This window comes from Mirounga angustirostris, unplaced genomic scaffold (genome assembly GCF_029215605.1).
Source record: "Mirounga angustirostris isolate CCGP_5_RB_7025 unplaced genomic scaffold, mMirAng1.0.hap1 SCAF_10, whole genome shotgun sequence".
NCBI lineage: Eukaryota > Metazoa > Chordata > Mammalia > Carnivora > Phocidae > Mirounga > Mirounga angustirostris.
The window spans coordinates 88,720,119-88,739,432 of NW_026991718.1; the positions used below are offsets into that span (position 1 = coordinate 88,720,119).

At 46.0% G+C, this 19,314-nt stretch overlaps 1 protein-coding gene across 3 annotated transcripts in view; it reads left to right on the top strand.

Moving 5' to 3' along the window:
• The first annotated feature begins 2,688 nt into the window (after positions 1–2,688).
• APMAP (adipocyte plasma membrane associated protein) overlaps positions 2,689–19,314 on the top strand; it is a 33,741-nt gene continuing 17,115 nt past the window's right edge. For 2 of the 3 annotated variants that reach the window (XR_010405759.1, XM_045885340.3), the window contains exons 1-3: positions 2,689–2,842; positions 14,128–14,244; positions 18,174–18,289. Coding sequence is in view for 2 of the 3 variants with exons in the window: in XM_045885340.3 (XP_045741296.1) it covers positions 2,751–2,842; positions 14,128–14,244; positions 18,174–18,289 (325 nt within the window). In the remaining variant the exon portion in view is untranslated. Of the gene's footprint in view, positions 2,843–5,514; positions 5,620–14,127; positions 14,245–18,173; positions 18,290–19,314 lie in introns of all 3 variants that reach the window. The other variant, XM_045885341.3, reaches the window with a different exon arrangement.

Sequence of the window (19,314 nt, forward strand, 5' to 3'; positions counted from 1 at the left end):
AACACACTGTGTGGTTCCTCCGTGGTACCATTTTGGATTGGTTATCATGCTTATCTCCCTTCTGAGATCATAACATGTCTGCAAGTTGGCTCACCTTATTTCACCTTTGTTTTGTCACAGCACTTGGCTAAGTGCCTGAAAGGCTTTTGGGAAGTATCTACAAAAGAAATGGGAACAGTATGGGATTGGGAAAAAGCAGTGGCCTGGAAATAGGGAGTATTTCCAGTCTAAGCTGTGAGGTACAGTACTGGCTCCTTGCTCAGCATCACTGCCTCTCCTTCCCTGCTGGCAGAACCCTGATTTGTTGAGATAAATGCCTTCCACATGGGCCAGAGTTTCAATGCAAATGGGCCTCATCCCCACTCTCAGGGTGCATGGGGGTAGCTTCTGGTTGGTCTAACCCAGTGGTTCGCAATCAGGGGCTATTTTGTCTCCCAGGGGACACTTGGCAGTGTCCGGAGACATTACTGATTATCATGACTAGGTGGGATGCTATTGGCATCTAGTGGGTGGAGGCCAGGGATGCAGCTAAACATCCTGCAATGCACAGGAGAGCTTCTTCCTGCCATCCCCAGCAAAGAATTATCTGGCCCATAATATCAGTGGTGCTGAGGTTGAGAAACCTGTTCTAACCAATTACATTGATCCTATCTCCCTGCTGATAACTGGGTGGCAGCTAGGCTAGAGCCTGGGGAGAGAACTGAAACAAACCACAACCAGCAATGTGGATCTCACCATGAAAAACGGTACTAAACTGTGCCACCCAAACCTTTTAATTTAGCTCATTCAGACCACTTGTTCCGAGATAAGACAAGCTGATCTCCCAATAACTCCACTTGGACTCATGTGTTCCAGGTAAGACCACTGACTCCCCCAATGAGTCTCCTAGTTTACAAATTCTGGCCCATCACTGCCAAGACCATCTTTTACAAACACTGGCCCTAACCCCTCAAGGACCTTCTGTAACTCCCCCATTTTTGAGGAGCCTCACAGGTCCTTCTGGCGAATTTCTTTGCTGCAACAAGTTCAATAAACCTAACTTATTACTATTACTTACTTTTGACAGGTATGTTCCTGGCTGTTTTTAGTTGGTGGGCTTTAATGCTGGGCATGGAATACAAATAATTCCAATGCAATGAGCTAAGTCTTATACTTGGGACATGTTCAAAGTGGCTTAGGCACAAAGATGTTCTGCTTAAGAAATTAGGGGAAGAGTTTTCAGCAATGTTACTTGAAGTGAATCCTAAATGACAAAAGTTGTTTTGGCCAAGGGGTGAAGGAAAGCATTTTCACAAGAAGGAATAATATGGACAAAGGCAGGGAGGCATAGAATTAGAAATAGCAAGCAATGCTGAGTGTCTGAAACACAGCAGGAGGGATAATCCAGACAGGAAGAAAGGGGCCAAATCATGCAGTGCTGTTTAAACTATCCTGGATCTAACAGCTATATTGGTTGTATTGGATAGGAAATGAAGTAAAATATTGCCAAGGCCTTATTTACATCCCTGCCAGGCATGATAATCCCTGCAGAACTGGATTTATATGAGAACTCTTCACTTCCCTCATGCTGGTTCTTCATCTCTTATTAAACAGTCATATGGGATTCTAGTGCCACCTAACACTAAGAAAGGCAATGGCATGTTTGATCAGGGAAGCCTTTAAGTGCAATAAGGAAATTAATTCTTAATACTTCATTTTGAACATGCCTTTTCTAGAGATGATGCACACACAGTAAAGGGATTTGGTTTCCTCTGCCTGGAAATCCTGTTTCTTCTCAAAATCCTAGTCATTTCTTAGGACCTTAATCTATCAAATGCTCTCACAAGATCATGTTACTCACCTTTAATGCAATTTTTACATTTCACATTTATCTTTATGATGACCTGATTAAAGTCATCTCTCACTAGTTTAATTTCAGTAAGGGAGCGAGCTTGTTTGTGGTTTGCTCACCATCACCTCCCAGCACTTAGAAATATACCTAACTGACTAAAATACTGTTAAATGATTACTTCGTGCTTTCTTAGACCTTATTTGTTGTAATTAATGATTTCTATATACCCCCCTTCTACTTCTAAGGGTAACCCTTTCACAAACCTTGTCAAATATTCGGTTGTAGCAAAAAGATTTAATACTCAATGGCCTTAATCCAAAGAGCAGCATATTTGTCCCAAAATTTCCCCTTAACAGGATCTGTTTCGTAAAAGGTCACGATTTTCAGGTGGGCATTACTGCCCTCGTAGGCCTCCAGTACGAACTCGTATTTTTTTTACCCCGCCTATACGAACCGGGTCTTTGTCATTTAACAAGCAGGGCCATCTTCTACCCACACAAACGGCCAACACCTCAGCCCAGCACCGCCCATTTGCACCACTACGCGCCTAACCATTACTGCGGTCCCACCGCCAGCAACAAAGGAACGCAGGAAGCGCAGGCGCTGGGCTGGACGAGCCCGGGGTTAGACCACGCGAGTTCCGGGCCCTCGGAAGCGGCCGCACTGGCTCGGGGCCCCCCGAGCGCCCGCCCACTCGCACTCGCCGAGAAGTGCCGCCCTGACACGCTCTAGGGGCCGCCGTGCCAGTTGCCAGTAGGGGCGGGCCAGCGACGTCACTTCCGCGCGCGGTCGGGGCGGGGCCGAGGGCGGCGCGGGGCCCGGATCTGGGCGGGCCGGGGCGGGGCGGGGCGGGCGGGCGCAGAGCCTGAACTGCTCCTTCCCGGTTAGTGACGGGGTTAGGGGCTGTGGCGCTCGCACCATGAGCGAGGCGGACGGGCTGCGGCAGCGCCGGCCGCTGCGGCCGCAGGTCGTCACGGACGATGGCCAGGCCCCCGAGGCCAAGGACGGCAGGTAGGCCGGGGCCCTGGCGGTGGGCCGCGAATGGCCGGGTCGACCCTCCCTAACCATTGGGACGGCAATAACAGCAGTTGGGTAAATGCGTTGCCAAGCGCGCTGCAGGCGCCATCCCATTTAATTCCCCGGGCAAAACTCATTTTATAGGGGAGGAAACAGGCTCCGACCAAGCGGATGCACCTGCCAGGTCCTTGAGGCTTGGGTGCACCCTGCGCCCAATTTCAGCATTGTTCCCTGGCTTTTGGGGTCCCAAGACCGCCTCGCTCCGCATCTGCCCCTTTCTGCCCCTCACTCCTTCCCCAGCTTAGGGAGCTGTTGCTTTCTCGCCTTTCCCAGCTCCCTCGTCCCCTCCCCCCTTTCTTGTCTGCTGGCGTACCCGATCCCCCGAGGGAGGACCACCTTGCCACCTCGCCACGGTCCTAGGCCTTCCCAGTTCCCCGCTCTCATTGTCCTGAAAGGAAGTCCGAAAGCATGCTCGGGTCGCACCTCGTGTTCCAGCGAAGAGCTGGCCTCTCTGCACCTGCTCTTCTGCACCTTCCCACCTCTCGCTGCGTGGTCAGTTTCATTGTGGTTTTCGGGAAAAAGTAGAGAACAGAAGTGACATTGTTAATCAACTTTTGTGAGAATTTAGGCTTGCACATTTTTCCTGATTGGGACGGAGAAGCCTAGGAAACTAGTTGATGCCTACCTAATAAAAAAATCTCAGATTTTTGGCCTTCGCTTCTCTGAACCTTACAGAATTTACGTATACTATGTTTTGTTAGCTAAAAACTGAAGCAGGGTCCTTAAACATACATTTAAAAAAATATAATACTTAAACTTCTTCTCTCTTTAATTTTGTCTCCTGAGTCACCTAACTGTGAATTTTTAGGGAGAACCAAGAGGCCCCATGCAGACCAACCTCAAAGTTGTGGAACTGATTGACTTATAAGTTGATAGAAATATTGGAAGGATTTATCGGTGTGCCTAGGGGTGTGGTACATAATGAGGGCTAGTTTTTGTGGGAACAGACTGGATATTCACTGATGGTAATAAGAGGACCACACTTGAGGGAGGGCTGTAGCAGAGAGGAGTGTTTTGGTTTTAGAAAGGCAATTCGCAGAGAAGAGATTTTTGGTAATATTTGACTCCTGGGGCTGGTGGAAAGGTCAGTAATATGCTGAATAAACTCAGAGGTTTCCAAGGACGTAGGACTTTCAGTGCAAACCCTGGGCAAACCAGGACAAGTGATTGTGGATATTGTGAAGTCATAGTCTGCTGATGACTGAGGAGCCTTTTAGAATGGACATGCAAAGACTGGCGGTGCTTTACTACAGAAACCACGAAAACAAGGCTTGCTCACACACTTCTACATGGGAAGTGAAAGAACAGTTGGCTCTGAGTTTGCCTTGAGGGGCAGTGTGTTGAAAACCAGGGCATATAGCACCTGAGGGCACTTGTTGGTTGGGCCCAACTCTCAGCTGGTCTTCTCTGACACTCCTGAGTGCACAGCAGACGGGCAGATTTAATTACACTGTTTTTCAGTTTCTCTGTGGGATCTCTGACTTAATGGCAGGATGAATCGGATATTACAGAATCATCATCTGCTGCTGTTCTTTTCCACTGTGCCTTTTACAAACCTGTGTGTATTTAAGACATTTTCTTGACTTCCCTGTCCATGAACATTGTTCTTATTTTCCTGTGTTTCTCTCTTTCTCTTCTTATGTATTTGATCCCATTTCTATATATCTGTAATGGTCTCTTTTTTCAAAGTGAGTTTTCACTTTTTCTACATTTATTATTGTAACTCTGTAGTTGTTTTTCTTATTTTTCTGATGCAGTTCTATTTTTCATTTCTTTTGTGATCATTTCCAGTACCTCACTGTCTTCTTGATTTACCTTAAAAGTTGAGGGTTCACTGTAAGGCAGAAAGCATTGTATATAGTGGGTGAAGTAAAGGAATCTGAAGAAAGTAGAAATCTGACAACTATAGAATAAATTTTAGATGAGCTAAGCAGGAAAAAGAAGACCTTGAATGATATGTTATTCAGTCAAGAGAACAGAAGTAGGACAGTAGATTTTAGTGGAAGGGACACCCAGTGATACCTTAGCTAGTCTCCTGACTCTTGACATGAAATGTGTTGTTAGCTCTGTTTGACTGCTGAGGTCACTGAGGTCTGTGTGAGTGAAGTGGTTTATATAAAGTTAGAGTAATGGAGACAAAAGAGAAGCAGAAATGAATGAATAAGGATAGCATTGGCAGCTGGACAGTGATTGAGAAATATTTTTAAAATTATGCTTTGGAAATAAGGTTTTATGCCAAAGCTCTTGAATTTTTGTATTTAAGCTATAATGGGGAATGTGGTCATTAAGTCCTTTTATTCAGTGTGGAATATAGATGGGCTATGCACTTTTAACATACTAGTGCAAACATTATTATTTGGCATCAACTTCTCCAAATGCTTTACAAAAGCTATTAGAAGGATTGTAACACTGATACTGTTCCTTCTCTTTTGGAACATAGTTCAGTCTGGGAAGAGAGAATAGCTGTTTAATGTCTCTGTGTTAACTGTTAAGGATTGAAGAGTGAATATATTGAAAATTTAGCTGCTGCTTTTTCAATAAACTTCTAAAGGATTTTAAGCTAAATAAGAATCTCTACTACATTCATTTTCCTTTTCCCTTTTTAGGACTGAAGAGTAAGGAAGGCAAGGTGGAGAGACAGATGGGGCCATCATAAAGTTGTGGTCATGAGGAGTCAGGAATCAGCATTTTCTTCTCATCCCTCCCCTTGGGTGTGTGTTTCAGATGGCTCATTTAACTCGTTTCTAACTTATTTTCAATGCTAAAATGAATGAAGACATCTACAGTCAAGGAGCCCCAGTTTAAAAGAATGTGAGAAACCAACAAATTCAGGGTGCAGTCAGTTAAAGACTGGGCTTACTGCTATTTGACTTTCTCAGGTTTCAGGGGTCACCTTGACACCTGGGGCTCTGGTCCATGGATCTGTGGCTAATAAGTTTTCCACAAAATCACAGGTTGTTTTTGATCTCATGGAGTCATTAGTTTATGACTCAAGGCCCTGATGTCCTATATGCAGAAGGGGGTGGAGAACACCTTTTAGTTTGCCTGGTGAAGTTACAGAGGATTTTGCACAACATGGCTGAGCCAACAGTTATTGCCAACTCCTGTTGTATCAACATGATTGCTCTCTTGGCCTTAGAAATGTAGGAGATTTCAGGGTGCAGATGTCCTCAAGGAGGTGAGCATCACTTTGGGCTCTTCCAAGGGATTGGAGCAAACAAGTTGATTTCCCAAACTGCATCTGGAAGGGAAGTTGCTGGCCTTCCTGGATGTGTCAGCACAGATTGGGAAAGAGAATATGATGGGAATGTGCAGTACTTTGTCAGTGAAAATGGATAGGGATAAATGGAGTGTCCTTTGTTTAAGTTAATGTGAGGCAGGCGTACAGAGGCAGGGGGCAAACCTGGAGGAAAGGCAGAATTACAGGTGACTGTGAGTTTGCAGGAATGAACCTTGGGCCAAAATAAATGTGCCCAGGGCTTGGGTGCAGAAGTCCCACTGCCAGACAGTCACAGACTCAGATGCCTCCAGGAGAGCAGCACTCCTGCTACCTGTCATTTATGGAGCACTTTTCTTGTTCCAGACCCTGGTCTTAGCACTGCACGTGCATCCGTCATTTGGTTTAGTTCTTATAAAATCCTGATGTGGTAAGGTCTGGAGCAGGTGTGGGGCCAGGAGAAGAGGAGCGTGTGTGTCTGTCTGAAGAGTGGAAAGCCCTGTGCACCTGCCCTGTAGCCTTTTCACAGGTTTCATAGATCTCTGCTTCTTCAAGAGAGGCTGGAAACCCAGATTTTTATGTGAAATCTCCTTGTTTTTCAGTTATGGCAATTAAAGCCATTTTTGTGGAGTGACAGTTATGGTTTAGACTAGAGCTTTGCTTTGAGCTCTGGGCACCACATCTTATGGGGAATTTTGACAAACTCTGAGACAACCAGGAAAGTTCTGCAAGCCCCGCAGTCTGAGGGACTCCTGCAGGACTGGGGATGCTTTGCCCATGAAGGGTGGTGTGATTGCATGCATCTGGGAGGTCAAAGGTTTGCTCCTCCCGAGGGCACACATCTATCTGGGCCCAGTCAGTGCAAGCAAAGGGAAAGTGTCTTTCTTAGAATGTGTTGCATGAGGTGACCTGAGCAGCCATCGTCCCCCAAGTAAAAGAATTAGGGAACTGCTTTATACTGTAGCCTTCATATACATCCCCCCCTGCACACTGGCCAGCACTTCCCTGGCTTTCAGGGCCTGTGGGATCTGCCTCTGGCTGTGGGCCAGACCTGTTCCAGCAGCTTCCCCTCACTCACCGTGTCTCAGCCTGCCTGCCCGCCTGCCATGGCCATTCTGTCTCTGTGGCCAAGGTTTGGGAATGGGGGCTTAAAGTTAAACAACCCTTAAAGTATGTATTCTTCACTCATGCCGAGTTCTTGTTGAGTCCTACTGTGTTACCTCTGCTTGCATTGCTCTGCCCCAGGTATTTTTTTCCCCACCTTCACTGAAGTCTCTGTTCAGAGGTCATCTGCTTTGACCCCTGTGTGTGTGGCCAGCCTCCCCTTCCTCCTGTATCCTGATCCTGCTGTATTTTTCTTCATTGTATTTGTCACTATCTGGTATCTGCTTATTTAATAGAATATGCAGAGGGCAGGAAACTTTATTTATTGCTGTCCTCTCAGGGCCTTGGATAGTACCTGGCACATGTGTGTAGTTGATTATTAAATGCTGTGTGTGAAGGAATATTAAATGAGCCGAAGCTGTTCTGTCTGATGTGCTAGCCATTTGCCATATGTAGCTATTTAAATTAATTGGACTAATATTAAAAATTCAGTTCCTCATTTGCACTGTGTAGGGAGTTTGAGGGATTTGGGGGCTGATCAAGGAAAAAAATGACTATGAGGTGGCAGTGGCACACATGAGCTTTATTGGGCGACACTTGGACAGGTTTGCATGTGGGAGCAGTCTCTCATGGCAGGAGCCCGGGCCACAGTCCAGAAGGGGAGGGGAGTGAGGGAGGGAGGAGAGGGGCCTCCTCTATCTAGGTGAGTCTCTGGGTCAGAGAGCTCTAGGGGCAGCAGCGGCAGCAGCTCAGGGCCTTAAAAGTTCCAGGCCCTGTCTTATCAATGGGTAACTGCTGGTGGCGAGGTTTACAGAGTATGCAAAGCAGGCAGACTCTAAATGGCTAAAAATTTGTCTGTTTGGCTATTTTTAAAATAACCAGGTGTGTAAAAGTTTGAGTTTGGTGCTGGTGGGCCTTTTGAGCTAATGGGTCTTAGCCTGCAGTGAAGAAATAAATAACGTAGGGCCAATACACAGTGGCCATCTTTGGCTCATTTAGATAACGTGCTAGCCCCATTCCAGGTGCTCAGCTGCCACACACAGCTAGTGGTTGCTGCGTTTCTGTCGTTGCCGAGAGTTCTGTTGGACAGCACTGCTCAAGGAGTTTAAGTGCTTGTTTGTAAAACTTGACCACAGAACTTTCCAGTGGAGGCTGTGTCTCATGATCAGCCAGGGGGATGACAGACATCTGCCACCAGGTGGGGAGTTGGATGAGGTTGGGAGTATCTAGCACATCGAAAACAACTGGGGAGCACGAGAAAAAGGGTCCCCAGGCCCACACTGGCCTGCACAATCAGAATTCCTGGGCCTTGTTTAAAGTTGCCCCAGTCATCTGGTGTAGGCAGTCCAGGGACGGGCCACCTTTGGGAGCACTGCCTGGATGGCCTCTGAATTTTTCTTCAGCTTTTTAGACTGGATTGTAAGAGCGCATTCACTAAAACTGGCAAGGATTGGCTCCCAATTTCTGGCTGCCTTTCTAGCTGGAAGCACCTGCTTTCAGGCCTGGCTGGACTTTTTCTTCTGGGGATCAGTGAGCCTTTTGCTATTGTGTGAAAGGGTAGCCAGATATTCAAGCAGGGTGTCACAATCTGTGAGTTGGATTACTAAATTAAGATTTAAAAAGATGTAAGCTACAGTGTGGTATAGGAGACTTTACAGTATAGGAGCCTTAGACAAATGAGAAGGATGTGTTAGGTAAGGAAAAGGTAAAGTAGCACTTTGGCCAGAGTGTCACCACCTTTGTTAAGAACAGCTCAGTGGTGAAAGATTTTACAATGCAGTTTCCCCTAAGGGACTGCACCTCTGCTGGGCTGGGGGAAGGGTGATTACATCAGCCCCCTTTCAAGGACATGGACTTCCTTGTTGGACCTTACCCGAATGATGTGTGCAATGCAGCTGCACCATGCGCCTTTGCATTTGTCTCTCTTGGGATTCTGCTTTTAAAAGAACCACGCAATCAGCCATTTCTGTCAATTGTACTTGTAAACAGCCCTGCTTTACCATATAGATACTTTGTTATTTCTGTTATGTTAAAAGACTTTAGGCCACTTGAAATCACTTGAGTGTCCCAGCCTCAGAGTGGCAGTTGGGTCATTGACTTTTTTTTTTTAACAAGGTAAAATTCACATACCATAAATTCACCCATTTTAAAATGTCCAATTCAGTGGTTTTCAGTATATTCACAAAGTTTGGAAGGATCACCACAATCTAAGTTTAGAACATTTTCATCACTGTTAAACATTTTTAAAAATTGAGGTAAAATTCACATAACATAAAATTAACTGCTTTAGAGTGTATACAGTTTAGTGATATTTAGTGTTGGGCAACACTTTCTAGTTTCAAAACCTTTTCATCACCCCATAAAAACATCTTGTACCTATTAAGTAATCACTCTGATGAGGGAACAGAAGGCAAGCTGAGGACAAAGCAGAACCTGGTACCCTACGCACCCCCCCCCCCCCCACTTTGGGATATATGTGACATTCCTCAGACACTCCTGGCTGCCCTAAAGGAAAAACAGATGGTGAACTGATAGAGATCACAGTCCTGCAGGACAGGAGTCTCCCTCACTTTACCAATGTCCTAGTGATTTTCAAGGGAGAAGCTTTCTTATCAATAGCCTAACTTCCAAGAAACCCATAACTCAGTTTCCTGAAGCCCTAACATCACCCTCCCCTCCATAAAATTAAGGGAGGCTGAGGCGGAAGGAAATATAAATAAAATTAAATTTCTTTTGAACCTGAAGCCCATTGACAAGGATGTGTGATAGGAGGAATGTAACATTCCTCCAGGGAACTCCCAACTGTCTTCATGTTAGTGCCTCATTAGAGGGAAAAACAACCTTGGCTTGACAATAACCAGGCCTCCAGTACCCTGAGAGTCTTTAGCATATGACAGTCCTTCTGGACACCCCCTTTGTCCTCACCTCCCCAACTCCTGAGTATATAATCAGCCACTCCTCAAGACCACGGGGCAGCAGCTCTTTCTGCCCACAGGTCCTGTCCCCGTGCTTTAATAAACCACCATTTTGCACCGAAGACGCCTCAAAAATTCTTTCTTGGTTGTCAGGTCTGGACTGCACCCCTCTGAACCTCACCTGTATTCCAAAACTGCATCAACTCCTTATTTCCCCTTCTCACCCGAATGTCTATCAGTGGATGAGTGGATAAACCAATTGTGATACAGGCATACCTCTGAGAAATTGTGTGTTCAGTTTCAGACCAGTTTTATCTCAATAATATGAGTCAGATGAAGTTTTTGGTTTCCCAGTGCATAGAAAAGTTGTGTTTATACTATACTGTAATCTATTAAGTGTACAATAGCATTATGTCTAGAAAAACAATGTACATACCTTTACGTTAAGTTAAAAATACTTTATTGTCTAAAAATGCTAACCATCATCTGAGTTTTTAGCAAGTAATCATCTTTCTGCTGGTCTTGCCTCGATGTTGGTGGCTGCTGACTGATCAGGTGGTGGTTGCTGAAGGCTAGGGTGGCTGTGGCAGTTTCTTAAAGTAAGACAAATTTGACATATCGATTGGTTCTTCCTTTCACAAGCAGTTTCTCTGTAGCAGGTGATGCTGCTGATAGCATTGATAGAACTTCTTTCAAAATTGTAATCAATCCCCTCAAAATCTGCCACTGCTTTATCAACTAAGTTTATGTGCTATTCTCATTCTTCTGTTGTCATTCCAAGAATCTTCACAGCCTCTTCACCAGGAGTAGATCCCATCTCAAGAAATCACTTTCTTGGCTCATCTATAAGAAGTAACTCTTCATCTGTGAAAGTTTTATCACGAGGTTGCAGCAACTCAGCCACATCTTCAGGCTCCGCTTCTGATTCTAGTTCTCTTGCTGTTTCCACCACATCAGCAATTACCTCCTCCACTGAAGTCTTGAGCCTTCAAATTGTAAAAAAAAAAAAATATGCAGTGTCTGTGAAGCCCAGTAAAATGAGGTATGCCTGTATATACTTACAATGGAATGGTATTGAGCTGTGAAAAGGAATGACGTACTGATACGTACTGCAGCCTGGATGATCCTCAAAACATATGTTGAGTGAAAGGAGCCATTCATGGCAGTCACATATTGTATGATCCCACATATACAAAATGTCCAGAATGATGTCATGATCAAGGTGTGCCAAGTTTTTCCAACCCCGGCTCTGAGGGCTCTAGGTCTGGGCACCCTCTCCCCGTCCGTTTGTCCCTGGCAGGTGGTGGTGGTAATGGTAACTGCAGCCTTAGAGCCAGACCTGGCCCTTCGTTGTGCTCTTCCAGTTCTGGCAGTGGGCAGCAGGCCCACTTGTCTTCCTCTGACCACTTTTCTCTTCAGAAACTAGAGAGAGACCTAGTTCCACCTAGCTAGCTACGCACATAAAGCATGTTGCATGGCATGTTCTTATTGTCACTGTCTTTATCATTCCTCTTTTTATGGCCCTTACTTCTTCCCCTGCTGCAGACCTCTCAGCAGGTTGCATCAGCCTGCTGTCATGTCGGGTTCATAGCTGATCTATGTCATACGTGCATTTTCATGCACTGTGCTCTTGCACCCTTGACTGTCATTGGTCAGTCGCATTAGAAGACTCTGTGGCCCTGGAGTTTGGAGACAGGGCTGGGAGGTAGAGGTTGGCCTGAATTTTCCCTTCCTGGCTGCCGATCCCCTTCCAGGAGCCTGGGCACCCTTGGCCTCTCACAGCCGGGTCTGTGGGATGGACCACCTCCTTTCCCAGGTAGCAGAAGAGGGAAAGACTGGTGACCTGGCGTTTTGCCTGGGTAGAGTTTGGGCTCTGAGCCCTGTGTGAGTGAAGAGAAGGAAATTAGGAACAAAATTCGTTTTTGGAAGATTATTAGAAGGTAGACAGACACAGAATAGGGTTCTCGTTACCAAAGGGGGAAGTGTCAAAGGCAAAAGGAAGTGCTCACTGCTGCTCCCTATGCTGTCCTGCTCTGGAAGAGAAAGGAGAAGAAGAAACCAGGCTGCACCTTCCACTCTGCTTGGAAAGGGCCTTAGCTCGGCATCCTGGTTCATCATATACAAGTTCTGCTTTCCACATTGCTGCAGGACACAGTATAATAAGGATCTGCTCTCCTCCAGTTTCCAATAACCTGTTCCTGACACCCTTCAGAGCCCTTACCAGCGGCACCTTCAGTGTCTGTCTGTTCGCAATGATTTCGGCATCCCCTGAGATGAACGTACGTTTTCTCTACCACGCTCCTCACTGCTTTCTGAGCCCTTGCGAGCAGTCTTTAACATCCGTTTTCCTACGAAGTCTGTTTAAGGAAATCTGGACAAGATTTTCTGTCCTGCTTCTCAGCGTTTTTCCTTCCTCTGCCTGCTGCTTGATTCCAAAGCCACTTCCAAGTGTTGAGGTATTTGTTGCACCAGCACCCCACTTCCAGGCCACAAAAATAGTTTAATTAGAAAACTGCCTTAGTTTTCCATGGCTGCCATGGCAAGTGACCACATACTTCATGGCTTAAACAACACCATTGGATGAACTTGCAGTTCTGACTGTCAGCAGTCCCGGACAGTTCTCACTGTGCTGAAATCAAGGTGTCGGCAGGACCGCGCTCCTTTGTGGGGGCACTAGGGGAGAATCTTCTCCCTCCTCCTCTTTTTCTTTCCCCTTACCTTTTATTTCAACCCAGTAGAAACAGATGCTTCATTTTCTGCCATATTCATTTATTAAAATCATGCATGTTCAAATTGGGCAGGACTTTGAGGTTACAAAGCCCTGTTTCATAGTGGGGAGCCCGTGGGCTTCGTGTGAAGAAACCTGCCTGAAGTGGCATAGCTGGCTGTTGTGAAAGTTAGGACTGGCCCTTAGGCCCCCACATTTATGTACTGTACCTGGAATCAGGTTTATACAGCGGAAGACTAGCCTGTCAAAAGTCAAACAAAACACTGCCCTTCAATGAAGTATTTGTTAAGTGTGAGTCTTGATATTTTTTCTTTAAGTCACCTTTTTTTTGGATAGAAAAAGATTCTCCACCTTAGGAGCTCATGATTTTATTTGCTTAAAGTTAATCTTGATGTAAGTGTATAATAAATCTGAATGCACTTAAAGCAAATAATAATCCTGTGAAGTAGCAAGAGGCTAAATGTGCTTGTTTACCAGACGAGTAATGGTGTATGTGAGGATTGTTTGAGAGATATTTTAGTTACCATTGGTCATTTGTCCAAAAACATCACACAAGATTCCCAAGGCAGCTTTTAGATCTTCCCAAGGCTTTAGTAGTGGTGACTTGGAATTGTGATTGTATAGATTCTTTGTAAGTAACTGTCAGTATCTGTCAGACCTCTACCAGGTAGAGAGCTGGGATTTGCTTTGAATTCTTGAAGGTGTGGTGTGATTGGCAAAATGATTGGAGAATTGGATGCTCAGGAGGTTGTTTTTTGTTCTCTTTGCTTCATGAATTTGTCTCTGTCTCTTTTATCTACCAAAGCTGTGAATCTTAGGGACCCACAGTACTGAGTGTTGCTGCTGTGAATCCAAGTACCAGGAAATAGTGGCTTTTGGAAAACACGTCTTCTCTGTAGACAAGTGTGTTTGCATTACTTCATTGCACCTCTTTTCTTCCATTTTTGTGTTTATCAATTCTTTGATTTGCCCTCTTTGAGACTCCGCTTAGAGGGTTGAAGGTACAGCTTATCAGACTGTCTGGCAAATAACTGATAAGTGTTTCCCACACAGCTGGAAGATTAAAAAAAAGAACAGAGGCATGTTTGCCAATCGTAGCAAACAGCCCTAAAGTTTCATCACAAGCCACAGAGGTCAATGGTCTCACGGTGACACCAGGCTAGAGGCCTGCTCCGGCTTGACAGGCTTTGAGACCAGCTGAGCTCGTCCCAGCTGAGCCTCTGCTGATCGCCTTTGTATATTTCATCTCTCGCAGCTCCTTTAGTGGCCGTGTGTTCCGAGTGACCTTCGTGATGCTGGCTGTCTCCCTCACCGTTCCCCTGCTTGGAGCCATGCTGCTGCTGGATTCTCCCATAGACCCACAGCCTCTCAGGTGAGCTGTCATTGCCATTCTTGGGAGGGCTTGCTTGGCAAGGGTAGGGTGGGATAGTGTCTAGGGTAACAAACCAATTTGATCTGAAAGGTAAGCTACTAGGAGAGAGGGAGAGAGATTTGTGATTTCTTTAGTGTCTGAGTTTTGTGTGGAATCAGATGTTACACCATATGTGAATGGTATTGTTGATGATCTGGTTTCAAAAACAAAACTGTACAAACCACATATAAAACCCAGAAAAACCCCAAATAAGAGAAGCTTATGTGTTAATTCACCTGAATTCATTTGAAGTGGCAAAAGCACACACAAAGGTTAAGTTTAAGTTACCTTGTTTAAATTTTATAAGTACTGATTTTTCAAAAGCCTTGTAATTAGTATTCTACTTTTCCTAAGTTACCTCTCATTGGTGGGCATCTATGAGGAATGCAGTCCATTATAACTTGAAAAAAATAGTGTATACCTAGGGACTCTGTGAAATATATTCACGTTTGTAATTATAGTAATGCAGAGCCAGGCTCTTAATGGTGTGATGATTTATGACATCGATGTTGAGCTTATGCCAAAAGGGTTGTGCAATCCTGTTTGATAAGTAAATTCCCCTTTCCTCTTGAAACTTTCTAGAGAGGTGAAGCTTTTGGAAGTTTATTTTAAGTAAGTTTAAAAACTTCAGGCTCAAGTTTATATTGGACTCAATTCACTGAGAATGTATTCAGCATCTAGAATGCTTAAGGTAGGTACCCAGCTGAATACAAAGATACAAAGAGGACACAGTTCTGACCTTAGATTGCCATTTGTATACAAGAACAACTTTTTGTTATTGGATTTAGAATTAGTAAAGGTACAAGGTGCTGTTAAAACATAATTAGCTAGCATAACATTGAGATTGGGTGAAGGCCTGGGCATTCTAGACCCATGACAATGTTGGCTTCTAATTCCTGATGTGTCGGTGGACCCTTCCATGTGTCTTTCTGGCCCGAGCTAGGCCCAAGGGCATACTGGGTGTCCTTTCTTGGGGGGCGGCTCCCAGGACACATTGTGGGGGATACGGGTTCTCTCTTGCTAACCCCTGTCAACAGGTAGAAGGATGTGGCTCAACCCACCCCAAATAGAAACTGACCTGGGGCTTTCTGGATAATCTAGTTGGCTAATGACAACAGCAAAAAGGGCTTCTTTCAAACTCTGTTCAGAGCAAAAAGAGCAAGGGAGGGAAATGCACTGTCTGGGGCAAGTAAATGGTTGCGGTATTGACAATGACGGGAAAGCAGAGCTCCCAGCTTCTGCTGCACCTCTGTTCTCTCCACCAGCTGGTGCGGTGGGGAACAGGATCAGGCCAACTGGCCGGGTGGGAGGACGGCTGACGGAAGTGCCTCAGAGAGTCTGCCTCTGGTGTACATGACCTCCCGGGAGGGCTGAGACCACACTTAGCAATGGCCAGGATGTCACAGAGAAAAATAAAGATGGGTGCAGACCCTCCAGAATGGATTATTATGCAGTTGATTTCAGTTCTAGGGAGCAGTCACTGGGAAGGTTGCAGGGCTTTGTCAAAAACCTGCCATGCAAGGCAGCCTTCTTTCTTCCTTGTTTGGAAGACTGGTGGACTGTGGCAGGTAGGACATATATGACATCCTGATTTCTGGAGGATGTTGGTCAGTTCTTTCAGGATACATTTGATACATGGAGTTAATGGGACTTAATATGAGTTAGCAGGACTTGGGAGTTAACAGGGAGTTGATAAGGGTTTATGAGTTCATGGGCTTTAACAAGGGTCCATGTGGCCTTGCTGGCCTTCCTGAGGCCGTTCTTCCTTGATGCTCCTGCTGCTCAGGCTGCAGAAGTCAGGGCCCTTTCTTGCCCGTTCTTTGCATTTTCTCATATAAGTTTTCTTCTTGCCTCCCTATTGAGATAATACTCAGGCTGTTTGTTGGCAGGGATGGTGCATGAAGTACTGATTAGGTTGATGCTACAAGTATTTCTTGAGGACTTCCTTTGTATAGGGAATTAGGCAAGGTCAAGGACTGGACAGAAGGGGGTGGCTGAGTATCAGGTGTGCTGTCCTCTATCCCTGGGCTGTACATGTTTGTGTTGTTCAGTCTTCACATGCATCTTGGGAGGGCTGACCTTTCCAAGGTCAGAATTCGAACCCAGCTGTGTCCATCTCCATAACCCAGGCTTTTCTCACCAAAGTATGCAGGGGTTGCAGCCCTGCTCTCTTCCTTTGGAAATAAAACTCCTAGTTTTATTAGGTAAGTTACCTATCTAATAACTTTATTAACTTAATAACTTTGTTAATAACTTTATTAACTTAGTTAAATCATGAGTTTTTTTTTTTTAAAGCAGGTGAAAGCCATAATTGGGAGGCAGGGTAGAGTGAAAGGGTGGGTTGGGGGAGTTTATTCAGAGGAAATTGTGCTGTGTCCTGAGTACATGCCTGACTCAGAGGAGGCAGTAGGAAGTGAAGTGCTCTGCAGGGAAGAGAGGGGTTGGGTAAGACCGGGAAGCTTCTTCATCATTCCACAGCCTCACCACCCCTTCCCTCTTGGTTCTCCCACTCCAGTGGGCTGGCTAGGAAACTGCCTTGCTTCAGGGCAAGGTAGGGAGGGAATTGGGAGATAGTCTCCTGCTCCGCTCCCTCCTTTGCTTCTTCCTCCCTCCCACAGTGTTCACTGGGAGCCTCCTGTATGTCAGGTGCTTGAGATACAGCAGTGAAAAACACAGACAACCCCTGGATCTCATGGGCCATGTGTTCTAGTGGGGATAGACAGACAATATATGTAACAGAGAAGTGAGAAGCTGCTAAGTGCTATAGAAAAAATAGAGTGGGGTAAGGGGCTGGGCTTTTGAGGGGAGGTCTGGAGTATTGTACTGGGTGGTCAGAACAGGTGTCCTCTTCAGGGAGAGGGCAAAGCACAGAGGAGCTGGGGCCGAGGATTTAGGTGGGAGGTGCCTGTTAGGTCATGAACCAGCAGGAAGGGTCCTGGGGAGGGCAGAGTGAACAAGGGGGAGAGGACCTGAGAGAGGTGACTGGCCAGACTGCTGGGGGAAGGGCGCCCCTGCAAGGCCATAGGCTCTGGCTGAGATGGGGCGGTTGTAGGGCTGTGAGAGCCGAACACTGTGATCTGACTGTATTTCACAAGGTGCTGGGTTGAGGATATACACTGTAGGGAACAAGGGAGGAAGTGGGGGCCAGAAGATGGTGGCCTGGACCAGGGTGGTAGCTGAGGACATGGGGAGAAGGGCTTCAACCATGTCTGTCTTCTGAGGGTGCCACCAGCAGGATTTGAAGGCTGTGAAGGACCAGCAGAGAGGGAAGATCCCTGGAGCTGAGTCTGTTGTCAGGGGAAGGGTCCCCGGCCCAGTGGAAGCTGGCTTCAGAGAGAAACCAGGCTGGGCCCTGAGAGGGACAGGTGGGAGTCAGGGTGCACCTGTGCTGGATGATGGGCTGGTGGCGCCAGCCCCAGGACAAACTCCTCTCGTTCCTTCTGTCTTCTCTGTGAAGTAGGAAGCAAGGCTATCAGCTGTGAAATGTCAGCACCACTCCCCTCTGTCTCAATTGGATTTTAATGACGGGGCAGGCACTGGAAAAATAAATGCCGGGGCGTGTGAATCAGAGGGTGGGAGGAGGTCTAACCTGTCCCGAGGGCATTGGACTGTGACTGGAGCTCAGGTAAATGGAGGCCCCAGATGCTCTCAGATGATTACCAAAGTTCTTGGATTAGCCATAATCATATTTAATTTTTTTTTTATACTATGACCTTTTCTAATATCCTAGAATGGTGTTTTCTTTAACCTTTGTGTTTCTGGCAACTAAGGATGTTGTTGCAACATGCCCTCTTTATCAAAGAATGGGGAGTTATGCATGAAGGTCCTCAATAAACACTTTCTTCATGTATTTCTTATAGACCAATCCCTGTAATTGCATTATTTTACAGCTTCAAAGAACCCCCTCTCTTGCTTGGCGTTCTGCAACCAAATACGAAGTTACAACAGGCGGAAAGGTTGTTTGAAAATCAACTTAATGGGCCAGAGTCCATAGCAAATATTGGGGGTGAGTAAAGCCCTGGAACTTCAAGACTCCCTGAAGGGGGATTCTGCCAGAGCAGCCTTGATGCACCCTGCTCCTCCTGGGTGGGGGGCCCTGGCTGTTCTCCTCAGCTGCAGACGCGACCCCTCAGCTCTCTGAGTTACAGGTCATTTCAGTGCTGGGTGGTTTTGAGTTCATGTGTGTGGAACACTTTATTCTGTCAAAGTGTTGGGCCCATTAAATTGAAAGGAAAAAGGAAAAATATACTGATGTTTAGCTCATTTATCAAAGGTAGGTATTACTTGATAGGACATTGTTTCTTCATTCAGTTTGTCTTTGCCTAGATTCCATTTTTGAAAAGCATACAAATGAGGGGCACCTGGGTGGCTCAGTCGGTTGGGGGTTGGGCATCTGCCTTCAGCTATGGTCATGATCCCAGGGGTCTGGGATCGAGCCCCGCGTGGGGCTCCCTGCTCAGCGGAGAGTCTGCTTCTCCCTTTCTCTCTCTCTCTGCTGCTCCCCCTGCTCATGCTTGCTCACTCTCTCTCAAATAAATAAAATCTTTAAAAAAAAAAAAATACAAATGATTCTCAGTATTTCCACTGTTGTTTTGTTTTGTTTGTTTTGTTTGAAGCTGACTTTGGTGGGTATGTTTAAGGGTAACTTAACTATCTGCTTCAGACTTGCCCAAACCTAAAAACTAGACATGGGTCTGGTTCTAATTCTTGAGTCTCTAGCCACTAGGCATTTTCTGCCTTTGAGAATGAAGCTTAAGCTCAGGAATCAAAAGACACAGTTAATGAGCAGCTGAAGAGCTGAAAATGGCATGAGGATTTCTGAGCAGCTTCCTGTGGCAGGCTGCCCTCATTCTGCGTGTGGTGTGCTTCCATGGAGCGGTGTAGATTCCTGCCTCCTGTGTGCTGCTTTGCTATGGGCAGGGCAGGGTGGTCTCCCAGTGGCATGGACTGCTTCTCTTTCCCCTGCTGTTGGATGTGGGACCCAAATCTGGTGCATTTCTGCAACCATTGGTTTGTTTGGCTGGCAGTCAA